At 51.6% G+C, this 20,461-nt stretch overlaps 1 protein-coding gene across 4 annotated transcripts in view; it reads left to right on the top strand.

Moving 5' to 3' along the window:
* Positions 1–636: 636 nt before the first annotated feature.
* Positions 637–20,461, top strand: part of HSPA12A (heat shock protein family A (Hsp70) member 12A) — a 69,091-nt gene continuing 49,266 nt past the window's right edge. Inside the window, exons 1-2 of one of the 4 annotated variants that reach the window (XM_059901090.1) lie at positions 637–805; positions 15,788–15,900. Coding sequence is in view for 1 of the 4 variants with exons in the window: in XM_059901089.1 (XP_059757072.1) it covers positions 763–805 (43 nt within the window). In the remaining 3 variants the exon portion in view is untranslated. Of the gene's footprint in view, positions 817–7,076; positions 7,092–15,787; positions 15,901–20,461 lie in introns of those variants that run through there. The other 3 variants (XM_059901091.1, XM_059901089.1, XM_059901092.1) reach the window with 3 other exon arrangements.

Consider the following 20,461-nt stretch of genomic DNA (forward strand, 5'->3'; position numbering starts at 1 on the left):
TGGGAGCCCATATATGCAAGGCTCCACGCAGCCTCCGCAGCAAGCGCCTCCCGCGTCCCGAGTTGCCATGGAGTCCGGCAGGCGGCCTGGGGGCGGACGCCCGCGTCGGTGCCCACAGCACCGCCCCAGCTCAGGTCTTCGGTCTGCGGCCTGAGCGCTGGCCGCGCCGGGTTCCGCCTTTGCGCGGGTCCTTGACCGCTCCTCTGGGACCCTAGGGGAGAGGAATAAACTGGAATGGGCGTCCTCTGGAGAGTGGGGTGCGTGTGCAGTGCTTGCTGTAGGGCTTCAGCCCCCGGCCGTTCCAAAGGTCTGGCGCGTAGCGGGGCCAAGGGGGCCTGAAATCCAGTCCCCGCCGCTCGCCCACCCGAGCGCCCTGTGCGCGCCTGCTTCCGGCCGGCTGGCGAGCCACCGGGCCCGGGCCGCGCCACCACCCGGGGTGCGGCCGCCTCAGGGTTGAGGCCCGGAGAGGAGGGGCCCGGCTAGGCGCGGCGGCTCCGGGCGGGAGGACCCGGGGCTCTCCGCTGGGCCGGACGCCGCGCCTTCCTTCCCAGGCGGGCCGGCTGGGCGGGGCGGGGGCGCGGGGCGGGCCCTGGAGGAGCACGGGGAGGAGCCCGAGCTGCGGCGGCGGCCGCGTCAGAGCAGTGCTCCCGCTACCCGGCGGCTCAGACCCGGCCCGAGCGCCCGCCGAGAACACGGACAGGGACCTGCACGGGCACGGGCGCCGCGCCGGAGGCTCCTCTCGCGGGCGGGGGCTGCGCGACCATGGCGGACAAGGAGGCCGGCGGCAGCGACACTGGGCCCCGAGGTGAACGCAGGGTGCGGGTCCTGCGGCTGCGGCGGGGCGGGTGGAGGAGGGATGAGGCGCGCTCGGCGCCCCGCAGTCCCCTCGCGGGCCGCGGGAAAGTAGGCGCCCCCGCTCCACCCTTCCCTAGCAGGCAGGGCCGGGGTCACAACCGCGGCGGGGCCGGGAGTCCAGGGGGCCATGGGTGGCGCGCTGGTCACGTGCTCCGCTCCCAGCTGGGGTGCGGACACTGCGGCGAAGACCGCAGCCCCCGCCCGGACACCCCACTGTCCCCGCCGCGGGATGTCGCCTCCTGCGGGGGCCCAATGCACGTCTGGGTGAGAACCGTCCCCCATGTCCGTCCCTTGCGTGCTATGCGGGGACGCCCGCGCTGGCCATTTAAACGGTCGGCCTCGGGGTGACCCGGTGTCCCCAGCGGCTCATTTTCGTGACTCAGCGAGGCGGGGGTGGGCACCAGGGGGAGTCAGAGATTTGGACCTGTTCTCTCACCCCGACGAGGCCGGACGGACGCACCCGGAGTGGCGGCTGTAGCTCCGGGCCGAACTGCATCTCACTCTCCATCCCCGCCCATCCCCGGGGATTCTCTGGGCTGAGGAGGAGGGAAGCGGCGGGGGCTCCTCTATCCCTTCTTGCCCGGGCTCGCGGGGAGGAGACGGCGCCCAGTGCAGAGGACAGACGCTCGCATTTCGCAAATGTGCCAGGGCCGCTTTCTTTGGGAAGCGTGGTTCAGGCTCAGAAAGTGGGGGGAGGGAGGGGAAGGAGCGAGACTGGACCTGGGAGTGGGGGAAAGAGGAGGGACAGCTCTTGGATCCCAGGGCTATAAATCATGGCTTTCGCCAGCAGAGGGGACAGGCTGGCCAGGACTGTGGGTCCCAAGTGGGGAAAGTTGGGCGCACGGAGGGTGCGCGCATCCCTGACCTGCAGGGCCTCGGCAGTAGCAGCTGCTGGAGGGGAGCGTGGCCCGGGGGCTTCCTCCGGAGCGACAAGGCAAGCCTCCTAGCGAGGACGAAATTAAAATGCCTAGGGCGTAAGGGAAATTCATCCAGGAAAGGAGCGCTCGGCTCTGCGGGGACCCCACCGGAGCTGGGGAAACTGATTCAGGTGGCAGCACAACCACCACGAGAAGTGTACTCGCAGTCTTGCTGTCTGTGGCCGCGTCCCCTCGCCCACTGATGAGCTCCGAGTCGCACCTGCCCCCTCCCCAGCCCATTGTTCCTGCGGATCTGGGAGGTGCCTCCCGACACGACACTGCAGTGGTGGGGGAGTGCTGGGGGGAGGGGGAGATCCTGACAAGGCTCATTCCTGGAAGGGACGTGGAGAGTCCAGGCGGGGCCTAAATACAGCATCCCAAATCTGCCCCCCTCCCCTGCCCTTCCTCAGCTGGCAAACACGGGCAATGGGCTGGAGGCTGTCTTTGTCTGAACATCACTCAGCAACTGGATTGATTTATCTTTTCCCCACCCTTCTCCTTTAAATTGGAAAAAAAAAAAAAAAAAGTAGGATGATAGGGAGGGACATCAGAACTGCTAAGGACTGCTAAAGCTTAAGTTAGTGAAGCAGTTTCTTGCCTCTCATGCTAGAATAGTGGGTGGCTATATCCAGTGCAAGGCTGGCCATAGGATTTGTCAGATCAGAAGAGTGAGCAGCGACGTGTACCAGCCTCCTCCCCCGCTTTGTCTAGAAAAATGGAATTCAGCACCCCCGCCCTGCACAGACACTCACAGGGGCGCTGTGTAGTTGTCTCCTCTCAGGCTGCGAGAGCTGCCCATCCAGAATGGGGAGACATGTGGGGTGTGCTGGGCCACCGGCCACTGCTGCCTGTATCTATTCTAGAGTGTTTCTTCACTTCCAGTGATCTGTGGTTCAAGGCATGCTGTGACAATTCCAGGCACATGGACTTGGGACACAGAGCAGGCTGTCCCTGGCAGCTCACTGCTTCTCTCGGGCCTCCATCCCTTCATCTATAAGATGAGAGATATTAATAGTATCTCATAGGAGCAGAGCTTGCTCACCCACCACCTAACACGTCTATTTCTAAGGTTTCCTCACTGCATATTCTGTGCTGGGCAATGAACATGCATTATTTTATTTCTTAAAGCCACACGAGAAACCTGGTACCAGCATTCCCCTTTTACTGGGTAGGAAATCTAAACATAGGTTGAATGACCTATCCAAGGTCACATATCTAGTGAGTATTGATTTGGATCTAGGCCATCTGATTCCAGGGCTCCAGCCCTTCACCACCATCCTGTATAGCCCCTGTGGGCCAGTGATTACCATTCTATTAGGGACATAAAAATGATTGCTCTTCAGGGGATTATTTCCAGGATTCTCTCGGTGCCAGAGGCATCAAAGTGTGTTGGGACTTGGAAGCAGTGGGAGCCCCGGGTGGTGGGGTATGCTAGAAGGGATGGCCATAAAGCTATAAAACTTTTCCCAGTAAATCAAGTGGGGGACGTGCCTGTGAAACAAGAATGGCAGGTTGGTAGGCATTGAAGCAGGGGGGTGGGTACCTGATGGTTCATTACTATTCCATTTGCTTTGTATGTGTTTGCAAATTTCGTTAATAGAACATTTAAATTAGTTACTTTATAGAATCAGAAGGTCCACCCTTTAACCCATGGAGCTTTGGACCAAAAAGGCTGAGATGACCCTCAGTCTTGCCCCCACCAATACCTGAGTTGGTTGACATGTGGCGCCCTAGAAGGATGAGGGGAACTGGGGGGCTGGGGTGGTTCAGGCTGGACTAGCTCCTGTGGTGACCGAGTCAGGGCTAGGTGTGGGCAGTGGAAACCAGGTCACTTGCTCCAGGGTGGGGGGAAGGGAAGGAGAGGCACAGCAGGCAGGGGTTTTGCCTGGGTTGGGGGTACCTCTGGAAGCAGTGCTTTGGGCTTTGGAGATGGGATTCTTACCATCCTGGCAGGTAATCGTAATAAAAATAAACATTTTAAATTGTGACATTTATTGAGGACTCAGTTTATATTGAAATCTGAGAATACTGAATTATCTCACTTAGCCCTGATCACATTTGTTATTGGATGAATGACTCTAGGAGGGGGCACTTTTACCCCTATTTCACTGAGGAGAAAGCTGCCAGGCCAGCGTGGCACATCTGGAAACGGGCTGAGTGAGGGTTAGGAGGTGGTCTCGCAGCATGTGCTGGGCCCTCCCGGAGTTGTGTTGAGCGTCTGCATGAATGAGTGCATGACTAATAGAGTGCGGCTGCCTCACTTTCCTGTGGCCACCAAACTCTGGATGGGCGTGGAAGGGTGCTGGTTGCAGCTCCCAAAGGAGCCAAGAAAAAGTCGAAGTGATGCTCTGGGTATCACTAGTTAGGGCTGTGGCCATGGGATCCACTTGCATGTCCACACCTGCCTTGCAGCTCTGTCCCCTGTCACCGTGATGCACGCCTGTGCATGTTTCCCACACCGTCTCCTGCGTTTCCCAGAGCCCTGTCATCTCCTGTGGCCCTCATGCAGTTCCTCCTGTTTGGAACATCCTCACTTTCTCTAGCAAACTCCTGCTTATCCTTCAAAACCCAGCTCAGGTATCACTTCTCAGGAAGCCTTCCTGGACTCCTCCATCTGGATGAGATCCTGCCTGTGTGGGGCAAAGCCTTTGGTGCTAACCATGGCTAATCCCAACTAGCGTTCATTCCAGTTTCCTATGGGAATATCCCACTGACTCCCTCAACAGCCCCAGGAGGTTGGTGTTATTATTAACCCATTTTGTTGATGCGGCAGTTGAGGCCTTTGAGAAATTCTGTAACTTTGCCCAGCCAATGAATCTATTCACCCAGCCAATGAATGCTGGAGTTGGGGTATGAATTGGTCATGGAACCTAAAAGATTGTGCTCTTTCTCTCAATCCCTTTTCTCCGAACAGGGGCAGGGACTGTGTCTTTCATTTCCATACTCTTAGGGAGGCACATAGTAGGTGCTCAATAAATGTCCTACTGTGTGTTGAGTGAATCTCAGTCAGCAAGCTGTGAGGGAGCACAGCAGTGGGGAATGGCATCCACATCCTGCCCACTCCACAGGGAAGTGGCGCTTCTAGAAACGCGGATGCCCAGGAGTGGGCGGAAGCTGGAGGGGGAGGTGGGTGGGGTTCAGTCAATCCCTGAAGAGATGCGACTTTGATTCCAACAAGGCTTTGAGTGACGACTCAATCTTGCGGGGGCGAAGTGCTCTCGTCGCATAAATAGGCCTCTTTGGTGAGGGAGAAAGCTTCTTTATTATCGCTGCGCATAATTAGAATGGCAGGGAGGAACCAGGGGTTTAATGAATAAGCAGCATGTGGCAGGGAGCGATCGCCTCCCACCCGGGTCTGGGCATTGCCAGGAGAGCCGGGTGAGCCAAGGAGACGACCAAGAAGAGCAAGCACCGCTCAGAAACGACCCTGACCCCACCGCAGCGGGCTCTGCAGATCCTTGCTGCGTTACGTTTATTGCAAATGACTCCCAGTCCTGCTTTTGGTCCAGATGTGCACTAGAGGTGCGGAGGGCTGGAGGAGCAAAGTGGCTTTGGGGCCCAAAGACTGCGGGTCAGCTCCACCTAAGCTTTCCTTGCCTGGTCTGTGAAAGGGGTGCATGATGCCTGCTGGGTCTGCTGTGGGAACAGTGGAGAGAACGGATGGGCAAGAAACTGTTTTGAACGCTTTTGAACACCTTTCCCCATCTTTGCAGAGTCCACTGGTGGGAAGCAAGAATGAGGGCAGCGGCCATCCAGGGCTGGTCCTGGAGCGGGTGGTGTCAGGAGCCACACTTTTTGGCCACTGGACATTCCCTGGGGTTAGTTACCACAGTGGTTCTTAATCCTGGCTGCCTGTTAGAAGCACTTGGAGAGTGTTTTAAAATTCCTGGTGCCCAGGCCTCACCCCAGAACTATTATATCAGGACCTCTTTGAGTGAGTGGCCAAGTCTGAGAGTCACTGAGTTTTCACATGTCTGCATTTCAGACTTGGGACCTTAGCACGTGGGAGTGGAGGGGAGGGAGCTGCAGACACGGTCCACTCCCTGGTGCTGGACCGTCTGAGTCACCAGGGAGTTTTAAGCACCAGCCCTGTGTTAAATACTTCACCTGTCTCATCTCATTAAATCTTCATAAGTACTCCATGAAGTGGGTGATTTTACACAAGGGGAAACTGAGGCTGAGCGGAATTAAATGCATTCCCCCGGGTGACCTAGCTCTCGGGGGTGGTGCTAGAACAGAGCTCAGGGCTGTCAGGAAAGCCTCCTCAGGCACCTCTTATCCTCAGGGAACTGCTTCTCCGTCTGTCTTTAGCTACTTCAGGTTCCCCTCTTCTGTACCGACCACCCAAACTATAATGTATTATTTAAAAAATTGACCTACTGTTTTTCTTTAATGCACTTATTTTAAGAGTCTTATTTATATCACTTCCATAAATAGAAAACCTGTATCATTTCCACAAACAGAAGGTAACCATAGCCCAAATGCATGGAACCCACATGAAGTTAGTACACTTTAGGCAGATCCTGCTGCCTGCAGAAGGTTTTGTGCTGAGGCTGCGCTCTGGGTACAGAGGGAGACTAGAGAGTTTTAGAGGAGGTCAAGGACATGGGAGCATCAGACTCTTTCATGGAAACAGGCTCAAGAGGGGCTTGAACAGGAAGGGAAAAGCTTTAGGAATCACCTGGGGGGAGGTCATTAAAATTCTCATTCCCAGATTTTCTGGAATTAGACCCACCAGGGAAATGGGGCCTGGGGATATATTTGCAAAGCCCATCAATGAGTCTTATAATTGGGCGAGAATTAGTGTGAAATGTGACTGCCTGGTCCCTGGCGCACCAGGGGAATGGGACCCTCCCTCTGGGGATCCCTGCACTAGAGTGTGCCGCTCTGGGTTGGCCAGGTGGGGAGGAGAGAATGTTCCAATGGGATTTTACAAGAGCAGTCAGCTTGGATTCCAATCCTAGCTTCACTACTTATCAGCAATGGGATTCTGGGCAATTTACTTACTCCCCCCCACCTCAGTTTCCTCATCTGTAAAGTGGGAATAACCTTAGTACCCATCCCAGAGTGGATTTTATTTACTCCCATAACCCCTGCTAAGTGCTGAGTACACTTCCTGGCTCATGGTGAATACTTGCTGTTGTCCACTATTGTTGTTTATTATTATGAATCCTGTGGATGGAGATAGGGCAGTTATCAGAGGCTGCATTTCGTCCAGGAGGCTCAGAGGAAAGAAGGGCTGGACGAGATCCCACTGCTGGGAAGGGGCAGACACAGCCTGAGCCTCAGGCCCCGCGGCTTCGTGTCCAGCAGGCCCAGGTCTTTATTTTATTTGTTTATTTATTTAACATCTTTATTGGAATATAATTGCTTTACGATGGTGTATTAGTTTCTGCTGTATAACAAAGTGAATCAGCTATACATATACATATATCCCCATATCTCCTCCCTCTTGCGTCTCCCTCTCACCCTCCCTATCTCACCCCTCTAGGTGGACACAAAGGACCGAGCTGATCTCCCTGTGCTATGCAGCTGCTTCCCACTAGCTATCTATTTTACATTTGGTAGTGTGTATATGTCCATGCCACTCTCTCACTTCGTCCCAGCTTACCCTCACCCCCCACCGTGTCCTGAAGTGCACTCTGTATTTCTGCATCTTTATTCCTGTCCTGCCCTTAGGTTCTTCAGAACCACTTTTTTTTTTTTTTTTTTAGATTCCATATATATGTGTTAGCATACGGTATTTGTTTTTCTCTTTCTGACTTACTTCACTCTGTATGACAGTCTCTAGGTCCATCCACCTCACTGCAAATAACTCAATTTCATTTCTTTTTATGGCTGAGTAATATTCCATTGTATATATGCACCACATCTTCTTTATCCATTCATCTGTCGATGGACACTTAGGTTGCTTCCATGTCCTGGCTATTGTAAATATAGATGCAATGAACATTTTGGTACATGACTCTTTTTTTTTAGAAATTTAGGTTTTATTTTTATTTTTATTTTTTTAAATTAATTAATGAATTTATTTATTTATTTATGGCTGTGTTGGGTCTTCGTTTCTGTGCGAGGGCTTTCTCTAGTTGTGGCAAACGGGGGCCACGCTTCATTGCAGTGCGCGGGCTTCTCACTATCGCGGCCTCTCTTGTTGCGGAGCACAGGCTCCAGATGCGCAGGCTCAGTAATTATGGCTCACGGGCCTAGTTGCTCCGCGGCATGTGGGATCTTCCCAGACCAGGGCTCGAACCCATGTCCCCTGCATTGGCAGGCAGACTCTCAACCACTGCGCCACCAGGGAAGCCCCATGACTCTTTTTGAATTATGGTTTTCTCAGGGTATATGCCCAGTAGTGGGATTGCTGGGTCATATGGTAGTTCTATTTTTAGTTTTTTAAGGACCCTCCATACTGTTCTCCATGGTGGCTGTATCAATTTACATTCCCACCAACAGTGCAGGAGGGTTCCCTTTTCTCCACACCCTCTCCAGGATTTATTGTTTGCAGATTTTTTTTTTTTTTAAATTTAAGACATCAGCAGGTTTGTGTTTTTATTTTTTTAAATTATTTATTTATTTTTAGCTGTGTTGGGTCTTCGTTTCTGTGCAAGGGCTTTCTCCAGTTGCAGCAAGCGGGGGCCACTCTTCATTGCAGTGCGCGGGCCTCTCACTATCGCGGCCTCTCTTGTTGTGGAGCACAGGCTCCAGACGCGCAGGCTCAGTAGTTGTGGCTCATGGGCCTAGTTGCTCTGCGGCATGTGGGATCTTCCCAGACCAAGGCTCGAACCCATGTCCCCTGCATTGGCAGGCAGATTCTCAACCACTGCGCCACCAGGGAAGCCCTGTTTGTAGATTTTTTGATGATGGCCATTCTGACTGATGTGAGCTGATACCTCATTGTAGTTTTGATTTGCATTTCTCTAATGATTAGTGATGTTGAGTGTTCTTTCATGTGTTTGTTGGCAATCTGTATATCTTCTTTGGAGAAATGTCTATTTAGGTCCCTTCTGCCCATTTTTGGATTGGGTTCTTTGTTTTTTTGATATTGAGCTGCATGAGCTGCTTGTATATTTTGGAGATTAATCCTCTGTCAGTTGCTTCATTTGCAAATATTTTCTCCCATTCTGAGGGTTGTCTTTTCATCTTCTTTATGGTTTCCTTTGCTGTGCAAAAGCTTTTAAGTTTCATTAGGTTCCATTTGTTTATTTTTGTTTTTATTTCCATTTCTCTAGGAGGTGGGTCAAAAAGGATCTTGCTGTGATTTATGTCATGGAGTGTTCTGCCTATGTTTTCCTCTAAGAGTTTTATAGTGTCTGGCCTTACATTTAGGTCTTTAATCCATTTTGAGTTTATTTTTGTGTATGGTGTTAGGGAGCGTTCTAATCTCATTCTTTTACATGTAGCTGTCCAGTTTTCCCAGCACCACTTATTGAAGAGGCTGTCTCCACTGTATATTCTTGCCTCCTTTATCAAAGATAAGGTGACCATATGTGCATGAGTTTATCTCTGGGCTTTCTATCCTGTTCCATTGATCTATATTTCTGCTTTTGTACCAGTACCATACTGTCTTGATTACTGTAGCTTTGTAGTATAGTCTGAAGTCCAGGAGCCTGATTCCTCCAGCTCTGTTTTTCTTTCTCAAGATTGCTTTGGCTATTCGGGGTCTTCTGTGTGTCCATACAAATTGTGATATTTTTTGTTCTAATTCTGTGAAAAATGCCATTGGTAGTTTGATGGGGATTGGATTGAATCTGTAGATTGCTTTGGGTAGTACAGTCATTTTCACAATGTTGATTCTTCCAATCCAAGAACATGGTATATCTCTCCATCTGTTTGTATCATCTTTAATTTCTTTCATCAGTGTCTTATAGTTTTCTGCATACAGGTCTTTGTCTCCTTAGGTAGGTTTATTCCTAGGTATTTTAGTCTTTTTGTTGCAGTTGTAGATGGGAGTGTTTCCTTAATTTCTCTTTCAGATTTTTCATCACTAGTGTATAGGAATGCAAGGGATTTCTGTGCATTGATTTTGTATCCTGCTACTTTACCAAATTCATTGATTAGCTCTAGTAGTTTTCTGGTAGCATCTTTAGGATTCTCTATGTATAGTATCATGTCATCTGCAAACAGTGACAGTTTTACTTCTTCTTTTCTGATTTGGATTCCTCTTACTTCTTTTTCTTCTCTGATTGCTGTGGCTAAAACTTCCAAAACTATGTTGAATAATAGTGGTCAGAGTGGGCAACCTTGTCTTGTTCAGACCCAGGTCTTTAGAGGAGAGCTGGTGTCTCAGGATGCTGACCCTGCTTGGCTTTCACTTAGCCCTTTGCCAAGGCTCTGAGCTCCACGATGGGTTTCTGACTGGGGCACCAGTGGGGTTCAAGGTCTCTTTGCATACCTGGGCTCTATCCAGGGCTGCCCAACCTCTGCCCTGAATGGACTCCCAGACCACCATCGGAATGACTCGGCCCGCCGTGATGACGCCCCAGATCTGGAGCTTTGCAGATTCTGCTCTGAGCTCTGCCAGGACCACCCTCCCTTTCCAGCCTTGACTGTGACCTGGCAGCTGTAGATGTCAGGAGGGGCCGACAGCTGTTCCACCGCACCCCTTCTGGGGAACTGTGACCTGCAGAGTGTGCACCTTGATTTTAGTCCCCTTATCTTTAGGGTGGCCGTGTGTCTGGGTTTGCCGGGACAGTTCTGCTCTATGCCTCTTGTCCCAGTGAAAGCATTAATAGTGACTCTGTTCACTTTCTGAGTATCTCAGTTTGGAAGATAAATTATGTGGTCGTGCTACTTATCTCTGTCCTCTTCTCAACCATCTGGGCCTCAAGTGGGATGAAGGAGGCAGGAGGGTGTATGGTTAAACTCGAGCTTTTGCTTCTGATGCTTCTAGGTTCAGATGTGTTTAACATCTGAGTGAAACATTGCTGTGCCTCAATTTCTTCTGCTGTAAACAAGGATGAATAATAATCCTGCTCCACTGGGGTGTTGTGACTATTAAGTGAGAGACAGTATGTCCAGGGCTGGGCATGAGGCTGGTACCTAGAGGGGGCTCAGTAAATGGCTGTAATTGATTATTATCATTGTTGGTTTGATTTGGGAGATGTAATGGTTAAATGTGGGGTCTGGAGCCAGACTGCCTGGGCTCAGCTGTGGGCTGTGTCGTTTACCTGTTCTGTGGCCCCAGCGAGTTACTTAACCTCTTAAAGGCTCAGTTTTCTCATCTGTAAAATATGGATTGTGATAGTCTTCTTCATATGGTTTTTGTGAGGATTAAATGAGTTTATACAAGAAAAGCACTTAGAACAGAGCCGAGCACAAAGTAGACACTAAATTAATGTTAGCTATTATTATTAACTGTTTTTGTTATTACAGATAAAAGTTCCAAGTTACGTTCTTGTAGTCAGGAGGAATTACCCAGTGTATTAGTTTCCTACTGCTGTTGTAAAAATGATCACAAACTCAGTGGCATAAAACAACACAAATGTATTATCTTATAGTTTGGAGGTTGGAAGTAATTCCAAACTGGGTCTCATCGGTCTAAAGTCAAGGTGCTGGCAGAGCTGTGTTCCTTCTGGAGGCTCTAGGGGAGAACCCGCCTCCTCGCATTTTCCTGCTTCTAGAGGTCACCTGCATTCCTTGGCTCGCGGCCCCTTCTTCCATCTTCAAAGTGCATCGCTCCAATCTCTGCTTCCATTGTCACATCTTCCCCCTGACTGTGCCCCTCCTACCTCCTCTTATAAGGACTCTTGTATAAGGATCTCTTATTAAGCCCACCTGGATAATCCAGGATAATCTCCCTCTTTCAAGATCCTTAATTTAATCACATCTGCAAAATCCTTTTTTCATATATTCACGGGTTCCAGGGATTAGAACACAGGCACATTTGGGGTGGGCGGCGCGTTTTTCAGCCTACCACAGTCAGAAAGATTCAGGTGCGTTGGTTAGGGAGTCTTCAGCCTCCCCCAGGAGCAGTGTGAATGTTGGGAACTGTTCTCCTCTGTGTTTTACATCTGTCGGGTTCCTCTTGAACCTGCTGCATGATGCCTTCCTAGAGTTTGGGTTGTTGGTCAGCCCTTGGCTTTGAATCAATCCTGGTAGGGTCTTTGGAGACACTGCCACTTTGGGGGCTGGATTAGATCCTTCTTAGGGGCCTATGGAATCATTGAGACCTGAATCAAAGGTTTATTGGCTCCCAAGTGGGGGAAACTATTAAATTAATAAAGAATTAGTGAAATATCTACAAAATATCACATTATATCTGCTTTTGCTATGTAAGAAACTATCCCAGGATTTAATGGTTTAAAACAATAGCCATTGTATTTGCTCCTGATTCTGTTGGCAGGTCTCTGCTGGGTAGGTCTTTTACTGGCTTTGCCTAGGGTCACTAATGTGACTGCAGCCATCTGATGACTCAGCTGGGCTGGAGAGTCCAGATAGCCTCACTCATGGGCCTGGGGGGTGGTGCTGGCTGGCAGCTGGGTTCTTTCTCCATGTGGTCTTTCATCCTCAAGGAGGCTAGCTCGGGCTCCTGCACGTGGTGGTCTCAGGGCAGCAGGAGGAGGAGGGACGAGGCTGCAAGGCCTTGAGACCTTCCTGAGAAGTCATTCTAGTCCTCAAAGCAATTCACCAGGCCAGCCAGAGGCAAGGGGTGGAGAAACAGACTCCACCTCTTTTTTTTTTTAAAGTACTCTTTTCATATCAGAATATTTTAAACCCCACATTTGTTTATTTATTTATTTATTTATGGCTGTGTTGGGTCTTTGTTTCTGTGCGAGGGCTTTCTCTAGTTGTGGCAAGCGGGGGCCACTCTTCATCGCGGTGCGCGGGCCTCTCACTATCGCGGCCTCTCTTGTTGCGGAGCACAGGCTCCAGACGCGCAGGCTCAGGAGTTGTGGCTCACGGGCCCAGTCGCTCCGCGGCATGTGGGATCTTCCCAGACCAGGGCTCGAACCCGTGTCCCCTGCATTGGCAGGCAGATTCTCAACCACTGCGCCACCAGGGAAGCCCCCAGTCTCCACCTCTTAATGGAGGTGCTGCAAAAAATTTGCAGCTATTTTTAATCTAACAAGAGTCAGCTTGACTCACATGTTACAAGTACAAACCTTAAAAACTTGTCGTACGTTTTCAAACAACTTGTAGGTTGGATTTCCTTACTTTTTAAGACGTTCTGTGAGTGCATGCCAATTGTCCAGAAATCAGCCCTTTGTAAATCAGATGTTACTCACAGTTGAATTTTCTTCAAAGCCACTTCCCGTTATCTTACACCTGAAATTATTTGTTTGTTACAACACGCGTTTCTATGATTGATAAATGGGGCAATGATGTGGGTATACGTGGAAGTTGTGTTGGCTCATTGGCAAATTTTCCCTGTGTGCTTATGTTTTGGTAGATCAGGATGGGCTTTCTCATGATTAAAGATCAATAAGAATTAAGAAGAAAATGGAAAATGTGTAGATTCACCTTCCTTTAGTGCCAGTGGTGGCCATTTTTTATCTTTCCATCCCCTTAAGCTGTATGGGAAAGCTCAGAGGGCAGGTGAAGGAGCTGGAAGGCATTGCCCCTGTAAGAAAACAGTGGTGCAGGTGACATTCTGGATGGGGCTTTTCATTTTGATGAGATCGGTGTCTGTAAGAAGTGAGTGCCCCTGAGGTCCTTCATCTCAAAGGAGGAACAGGAGCCAACGACTTATTCACTGTGTGGTCTTGGGTCCAGGGCCCAGTGGCCGCTGGACCAGGATAGCACTCGAGCCGTTACTGGTTTTGGAAAGGTTCAGGTGCAGGGTTCTGTAGGTGTTGACTGATATGCACCAACCCTATTTTCCCCATGAATCCTGTTATGTTTAATAGGATTTTGCTGAATGTGAAGATTTTCAGGGAAATACCTGTATGTACAGCCCTCACCTAGGAACTATCTCCTGCAAATGACTTATTCGGGTTACTAGCACCATAACTACCTGTAGGGGACAGTTTTTTTCTTAATAGCAATAGATAACTAGTGCAGTCCTATTTTCCGTTCTTTTATGAATTGAATAAAATAGCAGATAATAGGTTTAATAAGACAGTTTTAATGTCTGTCCTTGGCAAAATAAAAACGTTATGACATTTTATTAGGCCCACATAGAGGGGATTTTATTGCTTGGTACATTGAGGCATCATGGAATCAGAATTAGTGGAGATCTGGGGACAGAGTTGCTGTGCAGATTTGAGTCTTTATCAGCCATCAGCTGATAAAGGTGTGACTTTGATGATCAGAGTGAGAAATGGTTAAAGCTGGAAGGTACAATTGGGCTTTCAGCATCTATGAGCCAACCTCTTCATTTTCCTGATAAAGAAACAGAATCCTAGAAAGTGGCAGTCACCTGAAGAGCACACAGTGACCTAGTGGCAGAGTAGGGTCATGCTGTCCCTCAAGGCAAGCGAAGACTCTGCTTGTCTGGGTTGGGATACTGAGGATGGGGGAGGCTGAGGATAGGGACACTGGGGTGGCAGCACCCAGCTTGGGCCCTGGAGAGGACTTGGAAGAAAGGGGATTGTCTAGTCCGAAGGGGAATGGTGAGCAGTCGTGCCAGAGACCCAGCAAAGACCTGATACTGCTGGGCTTGCTCGGTCCTTTCAGACCTGTCTCAAGACAGGCTGCTGGGAGTGTGTGTGTGCGTGTGTGTGTGTACGTGTGCACGCATAAGTATGTGTGTGCATGCAGGTATGGAGCGATAGGGAGAGGGAGCAACAGAGGTGGAGGAAAGGGAAGGAAAGAGACAGAGGAAGAGAGAGACAGAGACTGTGGAAGCTTCTGATGGGTCTTCCCTTGGGGTTCGTATGGTTCATTCAAACATGAACCCACAAGGACTTGGCTAGTTGTGGGCATTGATTTTTTCCCCAACGCTGCATTCCTTGGGCCTTCCCTGAACATTCACTGGTGAGATCCCAAAGTGCTACATGCCGGGGGCAGAGCCTGAGGTTCTCAGGAAGGAAGATGAGCCCACGGGATGGGATTTATCAGGGCGCAGTAGGAAAGTCAGAATTCACTTTGTCCTACTTATTTTTTGATCTAAACCTTGTGTGTTGAATGAATAGTTATATGGAAAAAACAGACTTCCTCAGTGAGCTATATTATATATATAATATATAGTATATACGTTGCAATATATCTATAGTTATATAGTTGTATGTATTATGAAATGGACATGTATTCCTGTAGAGTAAGGCCTTAAGATACAATAAAGCATGCTGAAGAATGCAGCTGGGATCCTGTTAACACTGCCCCTCAAAAATCTTAGTGGCGGGGGGAGTGGGGGAGGGCGGGGCCACTTGTTACTGAAATACTAGCAGTGAGGTTGAAATAAGTGGCAAACACAAACAGAAGCCAAAAATACAATGACCGTGGCAGAGGGGTGGCCCTGCTCAGCCTGTGACTCATTAAGAAGTAGTCAGGGGGGCTTCCTTGGTGGCGCAGTGGTTGAGAATCTGCCTGCCAATGCAGGGGACACGGGTTCGAGCCCTGGTCTGGGAAGATCCCACATGCCGCGGAGCAACTAGGCCCGTGAGCCACAACTACTGAGCCTGCGCGTCTGGAGCCTGTGCTCCGCAACAAGAGAGGCCGCGACAGTAAGAGGCCCGCGCACCGCGATGAAGAGTGGCCCCCGCTCGCCGCAACTAGAGAAAGCCCTCGCACAGAAATGAAGACCCAACACAGCCAAATAAATAAATAAATAAATAAAATTTATTTAAAAAAAAAAAGTAGTCAGGGATTTCGTGTCCCAAGATAGAGGCCCCTCCCAACTCCTTCTGCCAGCAAAGCGCCTCCCTCCCCACACTTCTTCCCGTGCTCACAACTGGTTTTGCCTCACCCTCAGAGAAGAATTTGTCAGTTGGTTTCCATCTGTGAATATGCTTACAATTCAAGGTTAACCTCTCTTGCCTCCCCCGACCCCCAGCTGGATCCTCAGGGCCCAGAGCCCATGGGGGGGGGCCCTGTGGCCGTCCCATGCACAGTGCCAGCTCCAGGCTTGTTCCCAGATTTGGCGACCGAACAGCAGGACTCCGACCAGGAGGTGAATGAGTAAAGCTGAGGGCAGTGCTGGTTGGAAGGGCTGGAGCTCAGCGGTGGAGCCAGGACCTAGGAGCTCAGGGTAAGGCCTGCGATCCAAGCAGAAAGCCCCCCGCCCACCCCCCCCCCCCACCCCGCAGGGTGGCAAGATTTCTGTCTCAGCACCAAGGATGGCCCACTTCAGGCAGGGGACAGCTGGGGACATTTGGAGGGTTGAGTGTTAGAGCCAGAGCGACACCCACTAAGTAGAGCTCCTCTCCTGGGCCTGGAGGAGGCCGAGAGGTCAAGGCAGTTTGAGAGCTCCTTCCAGGTGGGTCCCTGAGCTGAGCGCTCAGCTCTGGAGGGCAGTGTGGCATCGTGGGACCAGCTCAAGTCCCGGGTGCGAGTCTCAGCTCTGCAGCGTGCTCCTTGTGAGGTCTTGGGCAGGACTGAAAGCCTTCCCGAGCTTCTGTCTCCTCATCTCTAGGATGCAGCTGAGAGGTACAGCCTCCTGCATAGGACCGCTGGGGAGATTTGCCAGACAGAGCGTGGCCCCCAGAGTGCGGGAGCCGGGTGATCGCCGGGAGCTGGTGGAGGCTGCGGGTCCTGGTGCGGGAAGCGGAGGAGCAGGCAGGGACCTCGGGCAGGACCAGTACCGCGGCTGAGCAGTAGCGGCGAGGCTGCAGGAGGCGCTGGGTGAAGGCCAGCTTCACACCCTGCTCACCCCACCCTGCCCAGCCATCTCCTCTGTCCTCGCCGTGTCCTGGGCAGGGACTGGGTAAAAACCAAGGTAACGCTGGTTCTATGACAAGAGCGCTGCATGTTCATCACGGAAAGTGTAATCCAAAGGAAGAAAGGAGGAAACAGCCAGGGCCACACCCCTCAGAGCAGCCCCTGCTGACCACTCGGTGTCCAGCCTTCCAGACTTGCCGGCCAGGTGAGACAGAGCCGGTAGATGCGCTTTCATAAAACCCAGTGCCGTGGGGAAGGGGGTGTTATCCTCCTTTTATAGACAAGGACGCAGAGGCTCAAAAGGTGATGGTTCTTGGTTAAGGCCCCATGGGGTGAGAGTGGGTAGGCGGCCTGATGGCTTCCGAGTTTGGATTTTTGTGTTCTTCAAAAATCATTGTCCTGGATAATTTCTGTAACACTCGCTCACATGCTTTGCCCCCAGCCACAAGAAAGCCACGCCACAAGACCCCTTGGCTCCCTTACACCACCAACCATCCAGGGAGCAGGGTGGGCTGGGCACTGCCCAGGTGCAGGGCTCTGTGCGGGCACGAGAGGCGGGGGGACTTGAAAAGTAACCGAGCTGTCTCCTCCTAGAGCCCACGGCGGGTGCTGCCTGAGGTGCCTGGGCTCCCAGCTGTGGATGGCTCAGCAGAGCTCTGCTTGAACCTGGACACAGGTGGCCTGGGCCCCAGATATCAAGGTGCGGTCAGGGGCCCTCAGGTGGGCATCTGGCAAAACGGCAAATTTGCCTGGAAGCCCCAGACCTTCTTTTTGGAGGTGCCTTAGTGGTGGGAGCAGCAGGGATCGCAGGAACGGGGTCTCTGGTCCCCGCTGGCGTGTGCGTTCCCAGCAGGCAGGAGGCCTCGTTACAGCTGCCTCATGGGCTCCCTTTAGGAGCGGTCAGGTCCCTTCTCACCGGAGCAGCTTTGTGTCCTTCTGTCAGTTTCCCCGCAGGTGCCCGTGCCCTGCAGAGAGCAGAGCGGGGTTCTGAGGGGCGAGGCTGCGGCTTGCTGGCAGGCCTGCTGGAGCAGGTGGGGTGGGGTGCAGTGGGGTGCACGAGGTGGCTGGCTGGAGGCCTGTGGACAAAGGTTTGCTCATCCATTTGAACTCATTGCCTATAATTAAAATGGATGAGAGATTTCAGCTAAAAATCTGGATTTCTGATTCCTCTCTTGGGTGGAGCCCAAGCACGGTCACCCCTCTGGACAGGGCAGGGGGTCTCCGGTGTGTAGCCTCCATCACCCCTGCTGTCCCCACCTTGAGTTTTCTTTTCTCATCCCACTCATACCACTGTTTTTCTCAGAACCGAGTTAGGAGAAAGTTCTAGTACTCACATGGCAATAACAATGGGGCATCAAAGGACGTCTCCTGTAGCAGGGGTCTTTGGTGACCTGGGGAGCAGGCAGAGCTTGGATTTGAGCTGGCCTTGCCTCCTGCCAGCTGCAGGCGAGGTTTTCTCTCTCCTCACGCCTCCGTTTCCAGAAAGCAGTTGATGATGCAGGGTAGGTATGAGGATTAAGTGAGATGGTGCCTGCGACGCCATGCCCGGGACGTGACATCTACAGCCCAGGTTATAGGTGCCCTTCTTGTTTGCTCTTTATGGCTATAACTGGTATAATTCACATACAGTAAAGCATACAAATGTTAAGTGTGTAGCTCGTGGATTTTACATATGTAAAATCCATATACTCAGGTGTGGTGGGCCCAATAATGGTCCTTCAAGATGTCCGTGTCCTACTCTCCTGGAACATTCACATATGTTACCTTGCATAGTCAAAGGGACTTTGTAGAAGTGATTGCATTAAGGGATTTGAGATGGAGAGATTGTCCTGGATTATCGGGGTGGGCTCAGTGTAACCCCAAGGGTCCTTATAAGGGCAGAGGGACAATGGGAGGCAGGAAGGCCAGAGTCAGAGATTCGGAGGGGCTCTGCTGCTGGCCTTGAAGATGGGGGGAGGGGACACAAGCCAAGGAGTGCAGGTGTCCCCTAGAAGCTGGAAAAGGCAAGGAAGTGGATTTTCCCCTGGAGCCTCCAGAAGGAACCCAACCCGGTCGACACCTTGATTTTTAGCCCGGTGAGACCCGTGTCAGACTTCTGACTTCCAGAACTGTCTGGTTTTAAGTCACTGAGTTTGTGATAATTTATTACAGCAGCAATAGGATGCTGATATGCTGTGTTAACACCACACTAGGCAAGATACAGGACATTTTCATCACTCCAGAAAGTTCCCTTGTGCCCCATCCTGGTCTCTATCTACCCACCCTGTGAGGTAACCATTGTTCTGATACCTTTCACCTGAGATGTTCTCGAACTTCATATGAATGGAACCTTAGAGCATCTGCTCTTTCATGACCAGGGTCTTGTTTTCAACACAGTGCTTTTGAGGTTTGTTCATGTTGTTGGGTGTAGAGGATTTTGCTCCCTTTTTATTGCTGAGTAGTATTTCATTGTATGGCCATACCATACTTTGTTCATCCGTTCTCCTGTGGATGGATGTTTGGATTGTTTCCAGTTTTTGGCAATTATGAAAAAAACTGCTGTGAACATTCTGGAACAGGTCTTTTTGGGGGCACGTACATATTTCTCTCGGGTAGAATCCTGCTGGTGGAGTTGCTGAGTCACGGGGTGGGGATGCTCAGCTCAAGCAGAAATGCTAGGGCTGTGAAGCACGAGCACGGGTCAGCCTGGCTGGCCTTGGGCACCGGAGGCTGACGGCCACCCTTCTTGCCCGCAGTGGTTTCCAGGGTGCACACGTGGTGGTAGGGGGCTTCCTCTGGTCCAGGGCAGGGGAATAAGTGGCCTTCCAATGGAAATGTAGGTGGAAAACCTCAGTCAGCAGGTGTGTGCTCTGGGCCTCAGAACGGTGGGTGGGCCTGTGCTTCCTGAGTACCTGCTCTGCACCCAGTTCGGGGCTGTCATTTTCTCATAGGTCTTCCCTTGCGGTCTCCACGCAGCCTGGTGAAGGGGAGCAGTCGTTAGCCCAGGTTGCAGCTGCGGAGACTGAGGCCCAGGACAGAGTCCTGCCTGTGGCAGAGCTGGTGCGGGTGGAACCAGGTGTCCTCCTCCAGCCCAGCTAACTCTGTGTCCTTGGCCCCGTCCCCCACTCCTGGAAGAGTAGTTCAAGGCTGTGCCTGGTGGGAGGGCAGCCACAAGGGTCAGATCCTCCCACGGGAAGGTTAGTGGGGCCTTTTCTCCCTGCAGACCGGTGCACGAGAGGGCCTGGGGGATGGCAGATGGCTTCCCAGATGGCAGAGAACACAGCCCAGCTGGTGCAGGGGGTTGTCTGGGGGCAGTCACGATGGGGCGGCAGTGGTGCGGGCGCTAATGGAGCTGTCTGATTGGTTAAAGGGTTAGATCTGATATGAAGAGCAGAGGAGAGCCACAGCAGGTGCTTGAGGCTGGGAGTAACCTGATGAAATTGGTGGCTGTGATGTGATGTGATGTGAGCCGGGGGCAGCTGGGAGGGAGGGTGCAAGGCCTCTGGGAAGCTCTCCACATGGCTCTGTCTTTGCTCGTGCTCTTCCCCCTGCCTAGGGTTCCCTCCCCATCTTGTTCACTCAGCAAACTTGCCCTTCGAAAGGCCAAACAGCATCACCCTGGGGCTGCCCACCCCACCTCAGTCCCCCATGGCACTCACCATGGTGTCTAATAAAGAGTTCATGGGCAAGAATTTTCCGGTGTTCTTAATTACAATATTTAAATTGAAGTCACTTGCTCTGTATTGGCCTGAGAACTCATAGTCGGATTCTCATAAATTAAATACCCATGTGATGCATATCCACTAGACAAGACTAATGGAGCCCAATGGGGATGGGGCAGAGGAGGGTGTGGGCAGGCACACGGGGGGCGGGGGATGGGACCCTCGTCCGCTCCGCTGACGGACTTCCCAGGAAATGCTGAAGTGATGCCTTGTGGCCCCTGCCTGCTTCCC

Source organism: Balaenoptera ricei, chromosome 16, assembly GCF_028023285.1.
Source record: "Balaenoptera ricei isolate mBalRic1 chromosome 16, mBalRic1.hap2, whole genome shotgun sequence".
Taxonomy (NCBI): domain Eukaryota; kingdom Metazoa; phylum Chordata; class Mammalia; order Artiodactyla; family Balaenopteridae; genus Balaenoptera; species Balaenoptera ricei.